At 41.5% G+C, this 22,179-nt stretch overlaps 2 protein-coding genes across 3 annotated transcripts; both read left to right on the forward strand.

Annotated features, from left to right (window-relative positions):
* Nucleotides 1–1,498: 1,498 nt before the first annotated feature.
* Nucleotides 1,499–2,954, forward strand: clec3a (C-type lectin domain family 3, member A; the record flags this gene model as incomplete). Its single annotated transcript, XM_079162936.1, has 3 exons — nt 1,499–1,610; nt 1,690–1,782; nt 2,469–2,954. 3 exons carry the CDS (start codon nt 1,499–1,501, stop codon nt 2,864–2,866), a joined length of 603 nt encoding a protein of 200 aa, XP_079019062.1. The 3' UTR covers nt 2,867–2,954.
* Nucleotides 2,955–3,869: 915 nt separating this feature from the next.
* usp47 (ubiquitin specific peptidase 47) lies at nt 3,870–21,187 on the forward strand. 2 transcript variants are annotated; one of them, XM_079164639.1, is made up of 29 exons: nt 3,870–4,093; nt 7,202–7,258; nt 8,362–8,556; nt 9,944–10,060; nt 10,151–10,304; nt 10,413–10,509; nt 10,605–10,750; nt 10,876–10,955; nt 12,041–12,190; nt 12,379–12,474; nt 12,564–12,716; nt 12,909–13,067; nt 14,017–14,148; nt 14,353–14,429; nt 14,688–14,743; nt 14,986–15,098; nt 15,226–15,327; nt 15,447–15,654; nt 15,864–15,979; nt 16,122–16,241; nt 16,370–17,168; nt 17,379–17,554; nt 17,641–17,721; nt 17,828–17,943; nt 18,023–18,141; nt 18,429–18,559; nt 19,038–19,085; nt 19,197–19,327; nt 19,505–21,187. In XM_079164639.1, the coding sequence occupies exons 1-29, from the start codon at nt 4,049–4,051 to the stop codon at nt 19,677–19,679; spliced, it is 4,149 nt and encodes a 1,382-aa protein (XP_079020765.1). In that variant the 5' UTR covers nt 3,870–4,048; the 3' UTR covers nt 19,680–21,187. The 2 variants fall into 2 exon arrangements, with proteins under 2 accessions (XP_079020765.1, XP_079020766.1); XM_079164640.1 differs by lacking the exon at nt 7,202–7,258.
* The last annotated feature ends 992 nt before the right edge of the window (nt 21,188–22,179 follow it).

The raw sequence follows: 22,179 nt of genomic DNA on the forward strand, positions 1-22,179 counted from the left end.
CGTCCCTTTCCTGTTTAAAGTTGTCTTTCTTCTTCTTTAATATATTATGTGAATACATGTATTTATTTTGAGCTGATGGAATCAGTGAGGAATTCTGGCTTCTACCTGGATTCAAATCACATGTGACCTTGATGAGAACTTGAGATGTTTAAATGTTTTTCGCTTTAGAGTACGCTTCAAAACATGGACTCGGGTACTAATAAACTGCACATTCTGCACAATCCCCCCGTTTGGCACAAGGTGGCAACAAAGTCAGTGATTTTTTAATTTCTGCAGACAGTAGTTTAATGTTTCTGTGACACTGAACTAAGGGACTATGTATGTCAAAGGAGAAAAAAAGAAACATGCTGGTGTCTAATGATTAACGATTGTCTAGCAGTACTCCATTGTACCACTGTTGACCTTTGCAAAGATGTTACCAGGTAGTCAGTGCATGTGCTATTACCAGAACTGCTGCAAACTAAGATTTATTTGTACATCTATGTTTTTGAAATATTAATCATGAATTATTGATTAAACCAGAACTATTGGCCATTTTTCTTTTCTCTAACTAAGGGTCTAACCTACACATTTAGAGGACTATCTTGGCATACATGTAGTATTGCAACTAATAAAACTATCAGAGATTTCAATTATCTTATTTGCTTAGAATACATCATTATTTGTATTATTATTAATTTCATTACTATATTTAACAGGGGAGGAGCTAATGCTTAGAAATGTACAATTTAAAGTCAGTAAAATGAGAAAGATTCTTGAGCTAGTTTTGACAGTTGTATTGCTATACTTAGCCTGTATGCCCAAGGGTTTTTCTTATTTAACTCCCCCCTCCCATCTGTATACATCTCACTCTAAAAATAGCTTTGCACCCGAGCAGAGAGCTGCACTTCATCTGGTTTAGTAAAAGCCTTATTTTGAGAGATTATACAACTGCAAGTCTGTGTGATTGAAATATTCAAAATAAATCTACAGTGTATAACAGCAACATTTACTCAGTGATACGTTTTCATGTACTCAAAGTTGTAAATGACTCTTAGTAGTGTGTACCACTTAGTGTACATGAATCATATATTTTACATCTTTTGACAGTTATATGAAGCCCAGGTGTGAGGTTATTTTTCACATGTTAAAAAGTGGTTTAGCGTGTCCAAAGCTGACATGGAACAGGGATGGGATGATCAACACACAAAGCAGTCAACGAATTTCCAGTTTGTTTGTCAAATGAAAGGAAATACTGCTTAGTGCACCTTGTCCCAAGTAAATATTTATCAAAAGCCAGACACAAGGAAATCATTATTTGCCACTCCACCCTCATACCTCTCTCACCTCCTCCTGATGTTTGGACGAAAACATTTGGAGCCAATGCAGGCAGAGTACCCAGAAAGGCATACAGAGGGGCCAGTATATACTGAGCTGCCTGCAGTCGTTTTGGTTTATTTCACGGCAGTACAGGGTGTGCTACTGTGTGCTGTCACTGTAGGATCCACTGGCCTCAGACATGGCTCGTCTGGGCCTCCCTGTCCTCCTCGTTCTTTGCTTCTCCTTGCTCCACTTCAGCTACAGCCGTCCATCTCGCACCAGGAAGGCTGTGTCACCCCGTCAGTCCGGAGGTAACTATACACACAGTTCCTAAATAACATGCTTGCCACCCAGGCGTATCTCACCTGTTGCTCTTCCCTCTTCGTGGAGATGCAGCTGCAGAAGAAGATGAAGTGAGGTCCCAGCTTGAGAGGTTGTGGCAGGAGGTGAACTCACTGAAGGAGATGCAGGCGTTGCAGACAGGTACCGCCCTCACTACATTAACGGAGATTAAAGACAGAGGGGAGGACAGTAATAGATTAGATTCATAAGCACTACTGTGACTGTTTGTATGTAAATAAGAAATACATTATTGGTCAATGGTTAGTTAATGATATTGTGATTAAAGGTTGAATTTTAAATACGTTATGGTGCTTTTTCTAACTGTTACTTGTTATTTAAGCCAATGAAAGAGTGTGGACTTGCTGAGAGATAATATAAATAGATTTTGAACTTTTTAGTGTGTGAGTCACCAGCAGAGAGCAGCAGCACTCTTATCAGCCATTCATGTATGAACTAAAGGGTTGAATTGCACAAAGGGAATAATGTGAGTGACAAAGTATATAGAACATAAAAAACATGAAAATGATATTCTTATAATTGTGTGTATTTTTTATTTTTACTGTGTGTCTCTTTTTTAATACTTTAAATTGATTATATAAAAAGACTATAAATGTATTTATTAATTTACTGTTGTTTATTATTTTGTATTATTTTCCTTTCTTGACTAAACAATTACTGACTATTCAGACTGTGAAGCAACGCTTCAGGAATTGCTACAAATTCTGTTGTAAAAAAAGGTAGATTAAAAAAATGGGGGATTAAGTATTAAAAAAAAGATTAAATTACACTTCAATTCGCTCATGTAAGTAAGTGCTTTGTGTTTTCAGTCTGTCTCCGTGGCATCAAAGCTCACAGGAAGTGTTATCTCACAATTGAGGAACCAAAACATTACCATGAAGCAAATGAAGACTGCATTGCACAAGGAGGAACTCTTGCAACGCCACGGGACATGAAGGAAAACAATGAACTAAGAGACTATGCAAAGAGGAGCGCTCCTGGATCCAAGGACTTCTGGATCGGTGTAGCAGACATCGTGAAAGAAGGCCAGTATGTTGATGTCAACAGCCTGCCAGTCAGCTACTTCAACTGGGACCGCTCCAAGAAGCAGCCCACAGGAACGAAGAGGGAGAGCTGTGTTGCTCTTTCAGTAGTTACACAAGGAAAGTGGTACGACGAGGTGTGTCGCAGCCTCAAAAATTACATCTGCGAATATGTAATTCCCTAATGGAGACAAATAGGTTGTTGACAACTTGATGATCGTTACTGCAGGTCATTCATTAAAAATGTGTTGTCAAATCTGTTCTGTATTTCATTTTGTACATACACTTTTTTCTCTATTAGTTTTCTGCTGTAAGTCTAATTTCTTCATCATCAGTGTACTTAAACATTTATGAATTTGTATTCATAAATAACCTGTGAGTTCCCCAGTTTGCCGCTTTACTGCTGACCACTTAACAGTTTGATCTGAGCAAATGTGGGTGTAGTGAGTTACTCAAGGGTATCATATCAGTAATAGGAAGGGAAGGGATGGTCAACTTTTGGCTACAACCTGACAATGAGGCCTGAGCAGCATAATGAAGCTCTGATGAAACTGGAGGTTGAGGCTCTTTAAAACCCCTTCTCACCCCAAAACCACATCTGTAACCCCAGACTTAACTGCAGCACTAACATTTAAAAACAGACTCTCACATACACATTAAATCACTTTGGAATGTGGGAGGAAACACCAAAAATAAACTTGAACAAACACAGAAAGAACATGCAGAAAGGGATCGTTATTAAACCTAGACCCTTCTTGCTGTGAGGTGAAAATGTGAAATATGCATGTGGAATAATGTCAGTTCGTATTCTGTTTTAGTGTTGTATATTTCCTAATCCCCAAAAAAGTAAAACAACAAAAACAAAAGACATTGATCAAGTTGTGCAGATGACCAATGGAACTATTTCCCTCTCTCTCCCTCTATGTGTGTGTGTGTATATATATTTGTGTGTTGTATCTATGTTGTGCACTCATTTTAATATATAAAAAATGAGCTGTGGTCTGTGTGGATCAAAAACAATGAAACACACACACACACACACCGACACACCTACGTCACTATGTCCGCACACATCACGCACGCTTGTCTGGATGGAATGTGACGCCAAAGCTCCGTGAGTGAAGTCTCGCGGAGTAAAACACCGGCCATTTTTATCTATGTATAGCAGGGCACTTTGTGCTTGGGTAGTAAAACCGAGTGTTGCGATCACTTTGATAAGCCTACAACTTTTGCCAAGTTTAATTTTATTATCCAAGTATCGAAACTTACTCCAAACAGGACACAAACGATGCTTGTGTTTACCGCTGCAAAGTTTTTCCGCTGACATCCTTGTCCGGATAGATGCTTGTGTCTAAACTGTCGCACAAATGGAAATGGTGCCCAACGAGGAGAACCAGTTCGTACCCAAAGAGGTGAGGTTATCGCGGACCCTGTGCCCATGTCGGAGGATCAATCTCTGGTTAGCTGTCAACCTTGTAGACCATGGTCATTATTAATGGCACAACTTTTGCACCACTTTGGGAGTTTGCGATCTTGTTGTATCATTTAGAGGCTAACTCTCAGCTGCTAACAGTTAGCGTTAATGGTAGCCAAACATGACTTGGACGGCCTATCATGACATGGCTAACCAACGTTGTAGCTAACATCAGCTAGCGGCTAGTTTCGCTATGAGTTTATGAAGGCAGCTAAAGCTTTAGCACAACCATCATTTAGTTACCTAGCTTTCGATTTCGGCTTTATGGTCATCAAAAACATGAGACATGTTCAAGACGTTATCCCCAAAACAAAGACGACATTTGCCGATATTAGATAGCCAACATGCAAATAACATTAGCTAACAGTCAGCGTTAGTAGAATAAAGCTAGCCAATATCGTTATCTATTAGCTAGATGTTTTTGAAGTTGCTAAACCAAATGCAAATAGCTACGTCGCTTGACCTGACTGCCTGTACCGAAGCAACCTTAACTACTAGTTTATAATAATGTATACCCTTACTTTGATTCAGTCTCGTCCCTGTTTGTGAAGAATATAACTTGTAGCCTTACTGTTAACGTTAGCATAACATTAGCTCGTGAAATGTGCAAGCTAACGCTAATGTTAGCGGATTTGACTCGCTAGCGTTACTTATCGAGATGCAGGTGCGTGTAATACAACATTTATTAATTATTTGTGTCTCTAATATTTGAATATAAGTGTTCGCCCTTCCTGTTATATCGTCCTTAATGAACTTATTGGTCACAATGTTAAGTTACTTAGCCGTTGCTTGTTTGTCCTGCCATGGTTAGCCACGGTGGTTAGCTACGTGTAACATCCTATTATTCTACGATGCTACTATGTTGTCATGTTTTCCACACACGTAGAAAATGAATCGGTCGCTTCTGTAAACACCATTAATGTTTACCAGATGGTAACGGTGTGATTGTAACATAAACGTCCAACAGGATAACGTTACTATTGGCCTGGCAGTCATATTCATGGTTTATGTTATTCTCACGTACATCTACAAGTTACCTGGAGTCCCTATATGGATGTTTTTATATGACTGCATTTACGTCAGCTGCAGGGTCATACGTCATGCATAGGACGTCACTCGTTGAAGTGGCTCGTGGGAAAATGGATTTGATTATGCACCACTGCACACTCATTTCAGTATGTTTCATAGTAACAATTTAGCCTTCAATTATACACTTATTAATTAATTATGGATGTAATCTAATACAATTCTGCAGTCAAATGTTTAATAAAGAACGAGGCTTCAGGTTGTGTGGAGGAAACAGGTTTATTTACTAATCTTTTTTTCAGCAAAGTAGGTATTTCTTAAACCTTCAGACTTTCAGCACAAACAAATCCCAGTATACTGGTAGAAGGAAATTAAGACACTGAAAGGTTGATGGAAATTTTGTATACATTAGTATTTAATTATTTCATTTTGTGTATGCAAGGTGAAGCCCCATTGTTTGGAAACATTGCATCTGTATGTACAGTCATTTTACATAAAAAAACATACATTTAACTGTCACACAGACTGGTTAAAAGGAATACTCAAAGCAGATAAGTTATAACACTCCCTTGTTGTCGTCTTGTTTGAAATAGAGGTGAAGCCTGTGCAATGTGCCTGTGGTTAATTGTTTCTTCTCAACCAGATAATAAAATCAGCTGATCATTTTATGTGCGTCAGACTATCTGTAGACATGCTGATAGGACAGGAACATAAAACCGAGTGAAATATCACCTCCAGTACTTTAGCTCTGTTGCTGAAATCGATGGCCAGTTTCATTTAAGAGACTTATATTGTGGAAGAAAACATGGTCTCAAGTGTTGGTAATTTAAGCTGCGGTTTTGTGTTGAAAGTAGTTGGCAGCGGCGGTGTGATGCTCTGGGATACCAGAGGTCACCCGGAGCTCTCTGTTGATGCCATGGGCCCAATCGAATGAAACACTTGTGAGGAGAGACACACTCACACATGCAACCCTGTAACATTCAGTGGCTACTGAATGGCTTTGTGTTTAAGAAATATCCTTCTGCCCTGTCATAACAATCATCTTGGATTTTAGGATGCATCTTGACTTGCTAAATTGCCTTTGGCTATGCATACAATATATTAATTGTTAATCATTCATTTTTGCCAGTCCTTTCTCCCATGAGAAAATGGACTTCCCCATTATGCTACGCTGCCACATTCTCCTCGCTACAGCTCGTAGCGCAGTGATAGCATTACGTTTGAAAAAGTTAAAGAAGGTAAATACTTTTAAATTTGTACGTTATTTTGTTAAGCCACAATTAGGAAAACATACAAAAGAGATTTAGCAGAACATACTCTACTCACAATAAAGTGCTCATTATCATCTCTGTTGCCTCAGCTGTCTTTCCCACTGCTGTCAATGGCTACTGCACCTGTCACCACCAAAACCATTTTTGAGGATATTGTAGTTAATTGAAATTGGTGGCTGGTCACTTGCAAAAGTGTCAGGTTTAGTTGAAAAATGTCCCATCAACAATAACTTGTATTTGAATAAGACTGTTGGCTATTGTTCACCTTCCTGCATCTCTGTTCATGTGCAGTAGCAGTTACATGACATTGTATTTATAGGATTTCATGGTTACTGATGTTTCACAAAAAATTGTAGCCTGTCATTATTACAGCTGTAAAGAAGTACTGCCTGTACTTTGTCATACCCGTGGCTTCATGTCAGCACCTTGTGATTATATCCACGGTAAAAATAACCTTTAATCTCATAATACACTTGTGTATAGTCAGCTGCAGCTACTTTATAGGACCTGTCAGTCACATTTTGCCAATATCACAGACATCAACAAGAGGTTGCAGTAACCAGAATGACTTGAATATATTTCCTGTAATCATCACCCGTTTCACCAGCCAAGAGGTTGATTTGCCAGCCAAACAATAACAGGTGTAGGCCTACACGTCAAATTTAGACAGGCATGTTTTACAACTTAATTCATTGTTGTGTTTTGTTTGAAGTTGTTTTCCACTCAGACTCTCTCCATTATATCATCAGGGTGTGTTTTGGAGTTGCAGACAGAGTCTTTTTGATGAGATCAAGAGGATTTCTCAGGTAGCCTTGCCTTGTGTTTGGTATTGGTGAGAGAGATGATGCATGGTGTTAAATAGACGCATGAAGCAGCACCATGATGACATTCTTCTTCAGGAGTAAACAGCTTTGCAAACAACAGCTTTATCAAACATAGAATACATGCAATGAAAACATGTAAATACCCATATCAACACATCAATTCATGACTTGAATTTGATCAATGGTTTATGCAATAGTTGAGTAATTTTTAAATACCAAACATTGTTTTGTTCGTCGTCAATCCCTGAGGATAAGGAAGCTGGCCTGCCATCATCTTCACATGCTCGGTACATTAGCGCTTGTTAAGTGAGTTTTTCCTCCAGTTTTCAGTCTGCAAAACATTTGAGGCTGAACAGTAACGCCACATAAACCAATCAGAAAATAAACTAAGGCGAGTGTTCAGATGATGAAGTGACTTTCTGTGTCTTGAAACAATTTACAAAATTGAAGCATGTGTCCTCAACTGCATGGATTTTTAATTTTTTTGCAACCGATTGTGGACAGTTTGGGAGAAATTTGATGACCTGTCCGTGTTTTTGTGTATTGAAAATTTGTAAGCAAAGATCAGTGACTGGGCTTGTTGCTGACGTTCCAGTGAATGAGATAACTATCAGTCATGAATTGTACGGCCTACTTGATAAGAGGCCAGTCTGTTATGCAAATTTCTATGAAGCCTTGAGGAAACAGAAAGATAGACGAGGACATGTGAGCTGCTATTGCAATGCTGAGAGAGAAGAGATGTGCTCCTTTACAGTTTGTTTTATTGTGAAGAATATAATTTTTCTTTCTGTGATTGGCAAGAAAATCCAGCACAGATAATACTGTTTAGTCCTGTTTAGATATCCAGCTGTATCTTTTTCCAGAAATGCAACCTAACTTGTACCAAGTAGGTCATATTTGTTCTGAGGCGTGACATGTGACGGTATTGTTTTCTGCACTGGCGTGTTTCTGTTGCCCAGCCTTACTAACCAGTTATTCCAACGCTTAACTGTTCACCAGTAAATGGTGCTCAATCACAAAATGCAGAATGAACATTTAGCCAATTCATCATGCTAATGTTTTTCTCCGTCGTTCTTGATTTGCAGATCCAAAATGCAGCCGAGGAGCCCAGAGTGCTGTGCATCATACAGGACATCACCAGTGCAAAGGCGATCAATGAGAGGCGGACCCTCAACCTGCCTGCTTCCACCACCCTCTCCAAACTCTATGAGGACGTTGCCCACAAGGCGGGATACGTGAAAGCCACTTTCGACCTGGCCTGGGGAAATACACCGGACATGGTTAGGAAATGTATTACTCAAGATGGTGACTTTTAATGGCGATGAGGTGGTTTAACACTTTGATCTGTAGGCTTTAGCCTCTGTCTTTATCTTTTTAACCTGTTTTCGTATATTGTAGACCCTTCTGTCTGCTTCTCTCTGAAGTCGCTTTTCTGCTTTTGCAGCAGTAAGTGACAGTGTGAGCTCCATGATAACTCTGACAGCTTGACGGCGTAGCGGCTCGGCTTAAAACGGATGTATTCATTCAGTTTTAAGCTAATGTTTTGGTTGGTGTAGTTGAGTTCAGGTGAAGTATAGCACAAGTGAACTCTAGTGAGATTCACGATAATGGCTGCCAGCCTGTGTTTGCAGTTGCTGTTCACTCATCCTCCACTTAAAATAAGTTCACATCACGATTCATTGCCCCGGCCACTTCGACATTGGGAGGGCTATGTCACCATACCATGACCTCAGTCAAAGCCAGACTGACATTTCTTATTCATGCTTTCAGTGTTCAAACATCCGTTTGCCATGCCATTGTTCTCTGCTACAAAGAAAACAAAGTGTGTACGAATGGTGTTGCTGAGCGAGAGCTCTCAAATGAAGGAAATTAAGTTATTGGTGAAGTTTTAATCACACGAGTTGGAAGCAATCCTTTGCTGTAGTGATGCGCGGGTCAGAGATTTTAATAACGGCACTCACTCGAGCCGTTGTGAGAGCTAATCCGCACAATAACCAACCATCCAAATCACTGACTTTATGCACTATAGTAGGTTAGCACAATTGTCAGGACTGAGGACAGTGCGTGCGCGTGTGTGTGTGACGCAGCCACCACTTGACTCTAAATTTACAAATAGTTTAATACTTATAATAACCGTGTAGCCTAATCTTTATGTACTGTACAGAAATACCCGGTTTAAACAGAATTAATATCTGTTTAGCGTTCAAATGTTAATTTAGAATTTAAATGTCAACGTTATTAATGAAGCGTCCACACTATTTGGTACAGCCCTGCTACTCCCTTTTCTTAAATGAGCACAAACTAATCCTGCTGCTGACCCAGCCCACAGCCCAGGTGCTGTGTCTGTTGTTATGTCACCGAGTAGGTCAGTGGATTAAGCTACTGTGTGTTTCCACTGCAGCACTTTACTTGTTGTCCTCAGCTCGCCTGTGAGAAAGAAAGTATTGCATATTGCATACAAGCATTGCTCACATGTTGGCTTCAAGCTGCTTTCATCGTATGCGTTAACACAGAGAATTTTGTGAAAATGAGTTCAGGGGTATTGTAAGTCTTCCTGTGAGTTCCTCCAGTTTTTAGACTTGTTTTCAACATTTTGTGGCTGTTTTCTGAATTTTCAAAGGATTGTAGTCTTCATGTGATTTTTGTTTTTGCTCTGCCTCCCTCTAGGCACCACTGGACCACAGCAGTGAGATGTCCCTCTCAGATTCTGGTTTTGAGCCGGGTGGTAAGAAGAATTTCCTCCAGCTCACAGACAAAGATGGAGAGCAGCCCCAGATTACATCGGTAATATATTTTTGCTGTAAAGTGAGATTGTTTGTTTCTTTGGAAACTAAGGACGTTTAATCAAAAATGTCCCTCCCTGTATGTGTGCAGGACGAGTCAGGAACAGCAGATAGCAGTGGACTAGATGACAGCTCCCACGAGCGGTTAATTGGGCCCCTGCCGAGAGACGGCACTGCAGGCTGCAGCGGTGACTACAGCAGTCCATCCTACTCCTACTCGTCCATCCTCAACAAATCTGAAACGGGTGAGGCTTTGTCACCTGTTGAATGTGTGACCTCTCTCCTTTTTTATACAATCCTAACTATCCTCTTACTTTTTGTCCCCCCCCCCCCCCCCCCACACATCACTGTAGGTTACGTGGGCTTGGTCAACCAAGCTATGACCTGCTATCTGAACAGTCTTCTTCAAACGCTGTTCATGACCCCGGAGTTCAGAAATGCACTCTACAAGTAAGAAACTACGCTCGGGAGAAATCTTTGTGAAGTTTTACCTGCGAAGTACAACTACTTTTATACATTATTTTATAACTTTTGTCCAACTTCAGCTGGGAGTTTGAGGAGATTGAAGAGGATCGAGTCACCAGTATACCACACCAGTTGCAAAGGCTGTTTGTTCTGCTGCAGACTAGTAAGAAACGGGCAATCGAGACCACTGATGTGACGCGGAGCTTCGGCTGGGACAGCAGCGAGGGTGAGGATTTGCCCTCTCCTGTGACTAGACTCGCACGGCTTGTCTGCGTGTTTGTGTGATAAGGAGAAACCTTGTGCCTCTGCATCTGTACATTTGGTGACACTTCTTGTGCGTTTGTCTTTTAGCTTGGCAGCAGCATGATGTCCAGGAGCTGTGCAGGGTCATGTTTGATGCCCTGGAGCAAAAGTGGAAGCAGACAGAGCAGGTGGGAAACAGCAAAAATGTTTTCCGAAAGATTATTGAGAAATGAATAAAGAACCCCCCGCCCCGCCCCACAATAGAAACAAAAGCGCTACTGTGGGCAAAGTGAAATGGGCCAGTAAGCCTCAGGGTTAGCTGTTCTCTGTCTTCTTATCTTAGGACTGAATTATAAACTGCAAACCGTTCATCCAGTGTGTGCATTTACAACCATGTGGTCTGTACACATGAGCTCCTAGATAGTAAATGTGGTTGAGCCCCAATTAAGAAATTACACAAGTAAATAGGAGTGCAACAGATCACAAAACTCACAGTTCGGATCACATTTTTTTTAGTCTTGGATTGGATCAGCTGGAAAAAAAGGGAGCAAATGTAACTTTTAGAGAAGCCCTGATCACGTTTTGTTACAGCAGCTGGAGGCTCCTGAAAGTCCTGAAAAATCATTTCAACCTCTGTGAAGTCAGTGTAAACCATCAAAATGTCTAGATGTTATCCTATCCTCTATTAAAGTCATCTATAGTGGTTATTTAAAAACACCCAATTAAAATGATAAGGAAATCAAATATTGTATTTATAACAAAAATCTTGGCATTAATAGTTTTTTTTTCATGTATTATAAGCTTGTATTATAAGCTGCGTGTTATAAAGATAGTGTACTTAAGACTCATCAAGCCAACATGCTAAATGTAGCATACTGAATGTCAACATGCTGACTCCATGCGTTAGCTGTAGTTAGAAAAATTGGGGCAGACAGAATACAACTAAGACCTCTGAATGTTGAGTCTGACATAGAGTCATAAAATGTACAAAGTTCCCTTTAGATTTAGAAAACATGGCAGTTTCTTCCATTAGACCAAATTTTGCTATGAGGAAAAACATTCAAAGTTGTTTTTGATGTATTTAAAGTATCTATTTTTAATCCATCCAACAGTTTTGGATGGCAGGTAGTTTGATTAATAGTTGCACACTGGTGCCTCCTTTTAGTGAGAGAATGCAGCAGGGTGAAAACAGTTTTTAGTCCAAACAAATGCTGTATTGTTAACAGTAGAACATGGCTGAGAAGGCCTGACTGTCATGCCTCCATGTCCTCAGGCTGACCTGATCAACCAGCTGTACCAGGGGAAGCTGAAGGATTATGTCCGTTGTCTGGAGTGTGGCTATGAGAGCTGGAGGATTGATACTTACCTGGACATTCCTCTTGTGATCAGACCCTTCGGAGCCAGCCAGGCCTACGGCAGTGTGGTGTGTTGTCTCTCCATATTCCATTCATTTAAACATTTAGCACAAAGACTCAAGCAACACTCAACACGCATTCCCTCTTTGAGATTCACAACTAATTCAAGGCTGCATGCTCATTTTAATATAGTTTATGTCTATTAAGTTATTTTGGCCTTCGTCTAAATAGTCCTGAAACTATTCTTCTGCTACAGGAAGAGGCTTTGCAGGCATTCATCCAACCAGAAACTCTGGATGGGCCCAACCAGTACTTCTGTGAACGCTGCAAAAAGAAATGTGACGCCCGAAAGGTGAGCACACGGAAAATGTGACATGGAGGGACGTCACGTTCAGTGAAGACGGTGTTGACCGGCCTTTTGATAAATGCTTCTCTTCTCAGGGTCTGAGATTTCTGCACTTCCCCTACCTGCTGACGCTACAGCTGAAGCGGTTTGATTTTGACTACACCACTATGCATCGCATCAAGCTTAATGACCGCATGACTTTCCCTGAAGAGCTTGACATGAGTCCATTCATCGATGTGGAAGATGAGGTGAGAGCACAAATGGCTGAACTTGCTTCCATCATTATTACAGATTTACATCAGATTAAAACCCAAATATGATTCTCCTTCTATCTCCGATCGACCATAAATAACATCACTTGATCCTAAGCTACGTTTTGGATAAAGATAAATGTAAAGTACTCTACTTTCATGTGTTTTTTTTCATGGTGGTCTCTCCAGAAGTCGCCTCAGACGGAGAGCTGCACTGACAGCGGCGCAGAGAATGAAGGCAGTTGCCACAGCGACCAGATGAGCAACGATTTTTCCACCGATGATTGTGTGGATGAAGGCATCTGCTTGGACAGCACCGGCAGCACAGAGAGGGTGTTGAAGCCAAAGGTACTCATCGTGAATGCTCACTATATAGATATTGTTGATCGTTGTTAATATCCTTGGTTAGTTAACTTTGAGTCAATTAAATTTATTTGTAAAATCACAAAATTTGCCTTTTGAGGGCTTCACAATCTGTACAGCATACGACACCCTCTGTCTCAAACCCCTCGCATCGGAACAGGAAAAACTCCTGTTCGGTGTTTAGGGTCCTTTTTTATTTGGGGTAATGTTGATTAATTATATATCTGACACATTGAAACAACAGACACAGCCTTTTAAATTTGGTCCACTTCATTTTTTTCTGAGCTACTTGATTCAAATACTGAACGTCCTGATTTTAAAAACTATAAAGTTGATTATTTTACATTGATATGATATAGATGAAAGCTTAACTGGGAGAGTATGTTGCGATCAGCCTAAAGATAAAACGTATCACTCCCAGAGGCAGACATTTTTTTTTATTGGATTCCTTTGCGAAAGAAAGAAAATGTAGAATCTTCCAAGAAAATTGCTAATTTTGCTCAAATTGCACTCGTTTACATCGTCTCCCATCTGAAGTTGCTGTGGCGATATTGTAGTGATGGGGGAGACTCCTGGAAATGTCGTTGAGCAACTGTCAGACAAAGCTGGAAGTGATGCGTTACTTCCCTGTCCTCATTACATGAAATGTTTCTTTCATTCACAATGTGCACTGCAGTTTCCAGACAATGAGCCAGCCGACACTTTGCAGTCTCGCCCGCTGTGCATGCTTCCTTCATTTGACCAGTCGGTGTTGCTTATATGATGCGACTCTAGCTCTGCAAATATAGCATATCTTGAGCTTATATCTTGTAATTTCATCTGCAGTATCATTGGTTGGTGTCCCTGTTGTCAACATCACTTGCATGTATGTTTCAGAACACATCTTGGTCGTTGCTTTTATATGACCAAATATATTTTCCCTGTCCGTCCTCAGAGTTTCCCAACCTTTGAGCTGTTCTCCGTCATGGTGCATTCTGGGAGCGCTGCAGGTGGTCACTACTACGCCTGCATCAAATCCTTCACTGACGGCCAGTGGTACAGCTTCAACGATCAGCACGTTAGCAAGGTGAGCCTCAGCACTTGAGTAACCTGTTTAGTCCTCTTACAGCACTTCAGTGTCAGTCAGAATGACTCAGCAGAGAACTATATCTGCGTTAGGTAGTTAGTGCTAAACTAAGCAAACAATCCTTGTCATTGTAACGTTTTACTTATTAACATGGTGGTGTCCGTTGAATCCGTCATTAAGTTTCTGTGTATTTCTGTTGGGCAGATCACCCAGGAGGATATCAGGAAGACGTATGGGGGGTCCTCAGGGAGCCGAGGCTATTATTCCAGTGCCTTTGCAAGGTGAGTTGTCTCGCATGTAACACTCGGTGGGTTGACACGCATCACATGCTTAGGGGATACAATAATAATAAACTGGAGCTGTTTATTTATCTGAGTTTCAAAGGAAAGTCAAGAGGGTTCTTGTTTATTCATGTTCATTGTTCTTTCATGTTTCTTTTGAACCAATAGACCGTTTATTTGACAGACAGCCAACTGTATATTCTCACTATATATTCCAATACATTCAATAACAAGACATCTTTTTTTTTCTCTCATCAGCTCTACAAATGCATATATGCTGATTTATAGATTGAAGGATGCCTCGAGGAATGCAAGTAAGTGAAATCTGCTGTGAGTAATGCCAAAATGACTTGTGCCTTTACGGTAGTTGAGCTATTGTTCTGTAATGTGCTCCACGCCTGTAGAAAGCACAGCCCTACAGTGTGGCAGACTTCTGCAGATGTTTTTAATATTTTGATCATCATCTTACTGTCTCCATCACTCGGGTTGCCTTGACTGTGACGGTCATAGAAATAGTATCCAGTTTCAATGTGTACCCTGTCTGTCCTGTCTGCAGAGTATTTCGCTGCGGAAGAGTTCCCAGAGCACATAAAGAGTTTGGTGCTGAAGGAGAAAGAGTCCGAAGAGCAGGAAAAGCGACAGCGGGAGATTGAGCGCAACACTTGCAAGGTACAAGGTCCTTGTTAGACTGGTTAAAGATCTATTGTTGTGCTTCTGAATGAGGATCAGTTGACGAGTTGCCCCTCTTGTAAAACAACTTCAACTATTATTGCTCTCTTTCTTTTTTTACCTCCAGATAAAGCTTTTCTGCATGCATCCTGTGAAGATGATGATGGAGAGCAAGCTGGAAGTACACAAGGACAAAACTCTTAAAGATGCAACAGAAATGGCCTACAAGGTTTGTTGGTTTATGGTTTGTCTTCACCATCTGATTTTCCAACAGCATTACTGATCACTATAATACGTTTCAGCAGCTGACCTTTGAGTGACCACAACTGTGTATGTTCTGTACCTCAGATGATGGAGCTGGAGGGAGTGGCGTCTCTGGACTGCTGCCGCTTGGTAAAGTATGATGAGTTCCACGAGTACCTGGAGCGCTCCTACGAAGGTGAGGAGGACACACCGATGGGCCTGCTGCTTGGAGGAATCAAGTCCTCGTATATGTTCGACCTACTGCTGGAGACCCGCAAACCAGAGCAAGTGTTCCAGCCTTACAAACCTGGAGGTCAGTGGCCTGCTGCTGTTGAGTCACACTCTTGTTTCACACAGTGTGGTAATTACTGCAACACAAGAGTATATGAGAGTAGTTACTTCTGACTCTCTACAGACCAGCTCTAAAAGTTGGGGGCAAAGTGACTGTACACCAATGGTGGATGTAGATTGTCAGAACACAAAGCAAATGAATGTAATAGCTTTATGTCTGATTTCCTTCAGAGGTGATGGTGAAGGTTCACGTTGTGGATCTGAAGAGTGAGACCATCGCCACTCCAGTCAGTGTTCGGGCGTACTTGAACCAGACGATCAACGAATTCAAACAGCTTATTGCACAGGTGTCCTACTCTCCTCCGTTCCATCCATGCATCATCTCTTTCTTCCTCAACTCTATTATCTGAAACATCAACATCGAAATATATTTAGTGCATTAGCCGTGAGGATGTGAGACTTGAGCGTTATGTATGTGTTTGTTCCTAGGCTACAGGGCTTTCTGCAGAAACCATGCGTGTCGTCCTGGAGCGCTGCTATAATGACCTCCGGCTCCTGTATGTTCCCAACAAGACGCTGAAAGCTGAGGGCTTCTTCAGGAGTAACAAGGTTTTTTTATTTTTTTATTCTCACTTTATTAATTCCACGCGTTTTCTTTATATCAGAAAATCTACTTGAACACTTCTAAACCAGATTAATCTTGAATTTGATCTGTTTCTCATTTTGCTTTTGTTCAGATTTTTGTAGAGAGCTCCGAGTCTACTGATCATCGGGTTGCTTTCACCGAATCACTCATGTGGAAACTGTTGGATCGTCACGGGAATACGATCCGGCTCTTGGTCTTACTCCCTGAGCAGTCTCCTGGTACCTTGCCCAACAGGACTCTTTGCCAAAAAGTAGGCGGTGACTCCGATGTGCTCTTTGACGGTTCAAAGGGTAACAGGAAATCTGTAGAGGCGATCCTCGAGGAGAGCACAGAAAAGTTTAAGAATCTGTCTCTCCAGCAGCAGGGCTCCAGCACCAGTGACAGCCAGAAAAGCTCTGACGCCAGCGACTTTGAACATATCGAATCCCCGACCCAAGAGGCTGACTCCAACTCTTCGCCCTGTGTGGCTGCCGACAACAGAGAGTTGGAGAACCGGATCAGGGCCACAGCTGGGGGCGGCAGCAGCGCCTCCTCTGACCCCGAGAACCACTTTGCCGGCGAGGAGCGCTCGGACTCTGAGGTGAACAACGACCGCAGCACCAGCTCGGTGGACAGCGACATCCTGAGCTCCAGCCACAGCAGCGACACGCTGTGCAATGCAGACAGCGGGCCCATACAGCTGGCCAACGGCTTGGACTCGCACAGCATCACAAGTAGCCGTCGCTCCAAAGCCCACGAGGGCAAAAAGGAGACCTGGGACACTGCTGAGGAAGACTCTGGAACGGACAGCGAGTATGACGACAATGGGAAGAGCAAGGCGGAGGCGCAGTACCTGTACTTCAGAGCAGAGCCTTGTTCTCAAGACGACTCCTCATCGGCTGCACAAAAATGTACGAACCTTCTATTTATGATGCAGTTTAAAGGATTAATCATCCTTAAGTAAAGAGAAGTAGTTCAAATGATCAGAGGCAGGCACAACGACTAATTCTGTGCAGAACGTGATTGACTTTGCATTGTCTGTTCATCAGTGTTTCCCTTTTCTCAAGGGGGCAGAAAATGAGACCGACTGTTTAATTGTTGTTTCTTGTGATGTGCTTCAGGTTTAGTGGTTCACGTGGACAAGAGAATAACGTTGGCAGCATTTAAACTGAACCTGGAGCCGTACGTGGGAGTCCCCTCCACCCAGTACAAGGTGTTTCGTGTGTACGCCAACAACCAGGAGTTTGAGAGTGTTCGGCTCAATGAAACGCTCTCGTCATTCTCTGATGATAACAAGGTCAGAATCAGCTTTACAACCGATTTGTCGACTGTCTGTTAAGAGTGAGCCAATACTTGACTTGTGCATTTTATTGCTTCCCATAGATAACTATTCGATTAGGAAGAGCACTGAAAAAGGGTGAATACAGAGTGAAAGTGTATCAACTGCTGGTGAATGAAACCGAGGTAAGAGCTGTCACTGTGCTAAAGAAGATTGTTTCTGAATGACCTGACTTAAGTTGAGCATTGGGATCACAGATATTCACCATGTGTCCATGCTTGTGCTTCCCAGCCCTGCAAGTTCCTTGTGGACACGGTGTTTGCCAAGGGCATGACTGTCAGACAGTCTAAAGAGGAGCTGCTCCCTCAGTTGAAAGAGCACTGCAAGCTTGATCTCAGCATTGACAAGTAAGACTTTGTTTCTACACATTTTGTTAAAAAGCAAAAAAAGTGTAGGTGTTTATCAACTGTGTGTGTGTGTGTTTAGTGTTCGTCTCAGGAAAAAGACGTGGAAGAACCCAGGCACGGTGTTTCTGGACTATCATGTCTATGAAGAAGACATCAGCATCTCCTCCAACTGGGAAGTTTTCCTGGAAGTTCTTAATGGTAACGCTCATTCTGTGGTCTCTTTCAAACACGTTACAACGGGTTATTTTATAATAAAGTTTATTTTTCATACCATGGGACTTCATTTAGCTACTGGTAATAAAAGACACTTTTTCACTTTGAGGAAATGTCACAAAGATGAAATTACTACTTGATGGTAACGTCATTCTTGTTGGAAACCCGTGACATGAAGCTACAAATGTGAGCAGTTAGTACCAGAGTGCAGAGAAGCTTGTTCTTTCTCCAGGTGATATAATACTGTACTTGCTCTATGATCGGTTTCTCAGAACCGGAGAAGATGAAGTCCATGTCGCAGCTGGCTGTCCTGACCCGGAGATGGAGCCCAACTACAATGAAGCTGGGGCCCTTCCAGGAAGTTATTCTGGAGAGCAGCAGTGTAGAAGAGCTCAAGGAGAAGGTATGTCTGTGTCCCGCTGGGTGCTTTCACTGCTTTTCATAATGTCTTCTTATCAACGGTTCAATTTGTTCAACCATAAAAAAACAATTACAGTATTGTCATCCCGGTCAACCACCAGTGAACACCAAACTGCAGGAAATAAATAACACTGCATGGATAAAAGCATGATGCTATGTTTGATAATATTATTGAAATCGATTGCTTGATCAGCAAATGGTCCAAGTACATCTCACTTGTTTATAGTCCTGCTATCTGTTCGTTTGTGCACTTTATTATTTTATATTTCACTTTATTTTATATTTTACTTTATTCTATATATTTTTCTGTACATTTTAATATGTTTCTACTTGCACTGTGTTGATTGTTAATTGTTAAATGTTATGCACCTCCCGTCATGTCAAATTCCTTGTATGTTCAACATACCATGGCAATAAACGGTTCTGATTCTGATCAATCTGTTTCTTTCTTCCGTTTGCAGCTTAGCGAAATGAGCAATATTCCTCTCGAAAACCTGGAGTTTGCAAAGGTACGTGAGATGCAGTAGCTCACACAGGACATGTCATTTTTCTTCTAATGTTTCTTAACTCTCCCGTCTTCTAAACTATTGACTGAGAATCCATCCGTCTGTTCTGTGCAGGGTAGGGGAACATTTCCGTGTGATATTTCTGTGTTGGAGATCCATCAGGATTTGGACTGGAACCCTAAGGTGTCGACTCTTAACGTGTGGCCTCTGTACATCTGTGACGACGGCGCTGTGGTATTCTACAGGTAAAATAATTACAGTCCACCTTCAAGGACCGATTGATGTTTTTTTTTTCTGGTCCTCAGACACACAGGACTATGGACAGTAATATGTTACTAGAGCACCAGATTTGAGTTGTGAGCACACGCTTCTTCACCATTTCCTGGTGACTTGAGATTAACATTACTGTGGTCCTTGTGCAGGGACAGCACGGAGGAACCTATGGAGCTGTCGGACGAGGAGCGCAGTGCGCTGATGAAGAGGGAGAGCAGCCGCCTGCTTAAGACTGGACACCGTGTCAGCTACTCGCCACGCAAGGAGAAGGCCCTCAAGATCTACCTGGACGGAGGCCCCGCCAAGGACCCGGGGCAGGACTGAGGCGCTGAGCACCGCTCCTCGTTATCTGGATCGCGTTGCTGCTGCAGCAGAGCAACCAGGCTACGGGACTCAAGTCTGAGTGTCGGGCCTGATAGTGACTTGAACATCAAGCAGCGGTGCGAGGCTGACGTGCTCCACTCTGAGCCCCAGGACCGGCTCAGAAACCCTGTTGTGCACTATAGTGTATTGTACTGTAAAGTTTAAAGGGAAGTACAAAAGCTATTGAATACAGAAAAAAAAAAAAAGAATCAAATACTGTATAGACAAATCAATTGAACGTATAGGCTCCAGAGATGGATGCAGGAATGTTAGGACTGTGAAACTGGGCTAGAAAGTATCCATCCTGTCTATTGAAGTCTGCCGTCTACTTTCCCGTCGGTCTCTTTCACTCTCACTGCATTTCTCATCCTGTTTCAGGAATAGTGTTGATTCTGAGTCATCCGTGGGCGTCTTTTAAGTCCATATGCTCACACTCCATGAGCACTGCTCTATTATCGACATCGTTCTCATCATACATTGCTTACCTTCCTTTTTCAATACTTTAAAACCAACAGCACACACACACAACCAAGAACTTCTTATCCAGCCTTCCTCAGCCTCACCTCTTCTGGTGAGGCTGACCTCACTCTCTCAGCGACTTTGACAACTTCATTCACAAGATTCGATTCATCCGAAAAGCAACAATTAAGAACTTTCTGCTCCTCTAATAGCCAGAGTGATGATATGAGTTGTCCTTACTGCTGCTCTTCTTGCTTTATAGGAGCTTTACCTTTTTGTTGCGTCACTTCCACTAGATTTAATGATACATGGCTATTGGTGGTCCTGTATTACAAAGTACAATGAAACAAATCCAAGTAGACTATGTTAAGAATCTCCTTGTTTTGTTTTTGTTTGTTGTAGATTATTATTTTGCTCCAGACGTGACCATTCAGTTAGGTCTGGGTGTGAGGCACCAGGCACACATCTGTTGTCTGTATTTACTTTTAATTTAGAAAGTGGATTTCTCTGATGTTTTTTTTTTTTTGCACCATGTGAGCTACATCTCTAGTGTCATCCGTGTGTGTGTGTGTGTGTGTGTGTGTGTGTGTGGGGTGTGTGTGTGGTGTGTGTGTGGTGTCGTACTGAGGGGAGGGAGCTCTCTGGGGTTATGGCAGAGGGCGTGAGGTTGTTTTTGGCACTTCTACCGGATGCTGCTTGACGGACTGACACCAGAGGGTGTAGAAAGCCCAATGGACTCCTCAGTCTGTCCGGGCAGCTGGTTTTAAAGACTGAGGCTCATCCCGGCTCCTTTGGGATCCTGATGCTGCCACCAGCTATTCACTGTAGAAATGCCAATATCTTTTTTTCTTTTCTTTTTCTCCTTGTTGTTGTTGATGTTTATTTCTTTGAGATTTAAATCCTGTGTGAAAATAGTAAAAGATGATTTTAGAAATGAATTAAAATGCTTTTTTTGTTTTTCAGAACTGCAGTTTTCTGTCACTGTAAATTAAAAATGGCTTAATTTAACTCTCAAATCCTAATTACCTTTTTTGAGAAAAAGGGGTTTTGGTGTTAGAAAAACATTTTATTTTTCCAAAGGTAGGAGTTGTACAAGCGTCATGTCAGGTTTCAAGTGCTTAAGAACAGTGCAGACAGTTGTATGTAAGATAACATCCAGCACAAGCTATATTCACACATACATCTGGTATTGCTTGTATTCATATCACACCTTCCTAAGTGTAGTCACATTACTGTACAAGGAAGACGGAGCACATACAGGCATGAGGTTTTGGGGACTAATGGCATGATTGGGACCACAGAGGTGTGCAACATAAGCTGGAGATGCAGGTGTTCAATCGTCAATAGTTCCTTGACGAGTTAAAAATGGCTCTTGAGTTAAAACGAAGTGGTGTCCATGATGGGATGAAACAGGCTAATAAGTGATGGTTAAGGAATACTAATGTCCTTTTCTTTTAAATATTCCCAGTTGTTAATAGAAGTGGATTTTTAAAGTAGAAAGCCTTGAAGATTGTGGTGAAAATAACGTCAAATGATTATCGGCCCAAGCTGAAATCTCGTGGCACGACCGCAGTCTGTCAATTTAGTAATTGGGAAATATTTTATTAGGTATAAAACTGATAACTTTTATAGTTCTACTAGAACTATAAATACTATACAAGTACACCATACCATTTATAGTTCCTGATCCAAATCTTATGATGGTGTTCAATCTACAGAATAATTTATAGTTGAATTAGTTTAGTGGAATAAGCTACTGTTTTGTTTGTACATCTGATGGATATGAGATACTGCTTAAAAGACAAAAGTGGACAATTGAGGCAGAATTAAGTACATATTTAAAAGAAAAAGCACATTACATATACTGTGTGTGTGTGTGTATATATATATATATATATATATATATATACTGTACATACATACGCATATAAACAATATGGATAAGAAAATCCCAACATGGCATGTTGGAAAGTGTTTCATCTTGTCGTGCACATAACATTTC

Source organism: Pholis gunnellus (assembly GCF_910591455.1).
Source record: "Pholis gunnellus genome assembly, chromosome: 1".
In the NCBI taxonomy this organism is placed as follows: domain Eukaryota; kingdom Metazoa; phylum Chordata; class Actinopteri; order Perciformes; family Pholidae; genus Pholis; species Pholis gunnellus.

What these genes read in the sequence shown, in the direction of transcription:
- usp47 (XM_079164639.1), top strand. Translation starts at nt 4,049, where the DNA reads ATGGAAATGGTGCCCAACGAGGAGAACCAGTTCGTACCCAAAGAG. An exon ending in TATTCCAGTGCCTTTGCAAG is followed by an intron (nt 14,430 to 14,687) that starts GTGAGTTGTCTC and finishes TTCTCTCATCAG; the next exon opens with CTCTACAAATGCATATATGC. An exon ending in CATTCTCTGATGATAACAAG is followed by an intron (nt 17,555 to 17,640) that starts GTCAGAATCAGC and finishes TGCTTCCCATAG; the next exon opens with ATAACTATTCGATTAGGAAG.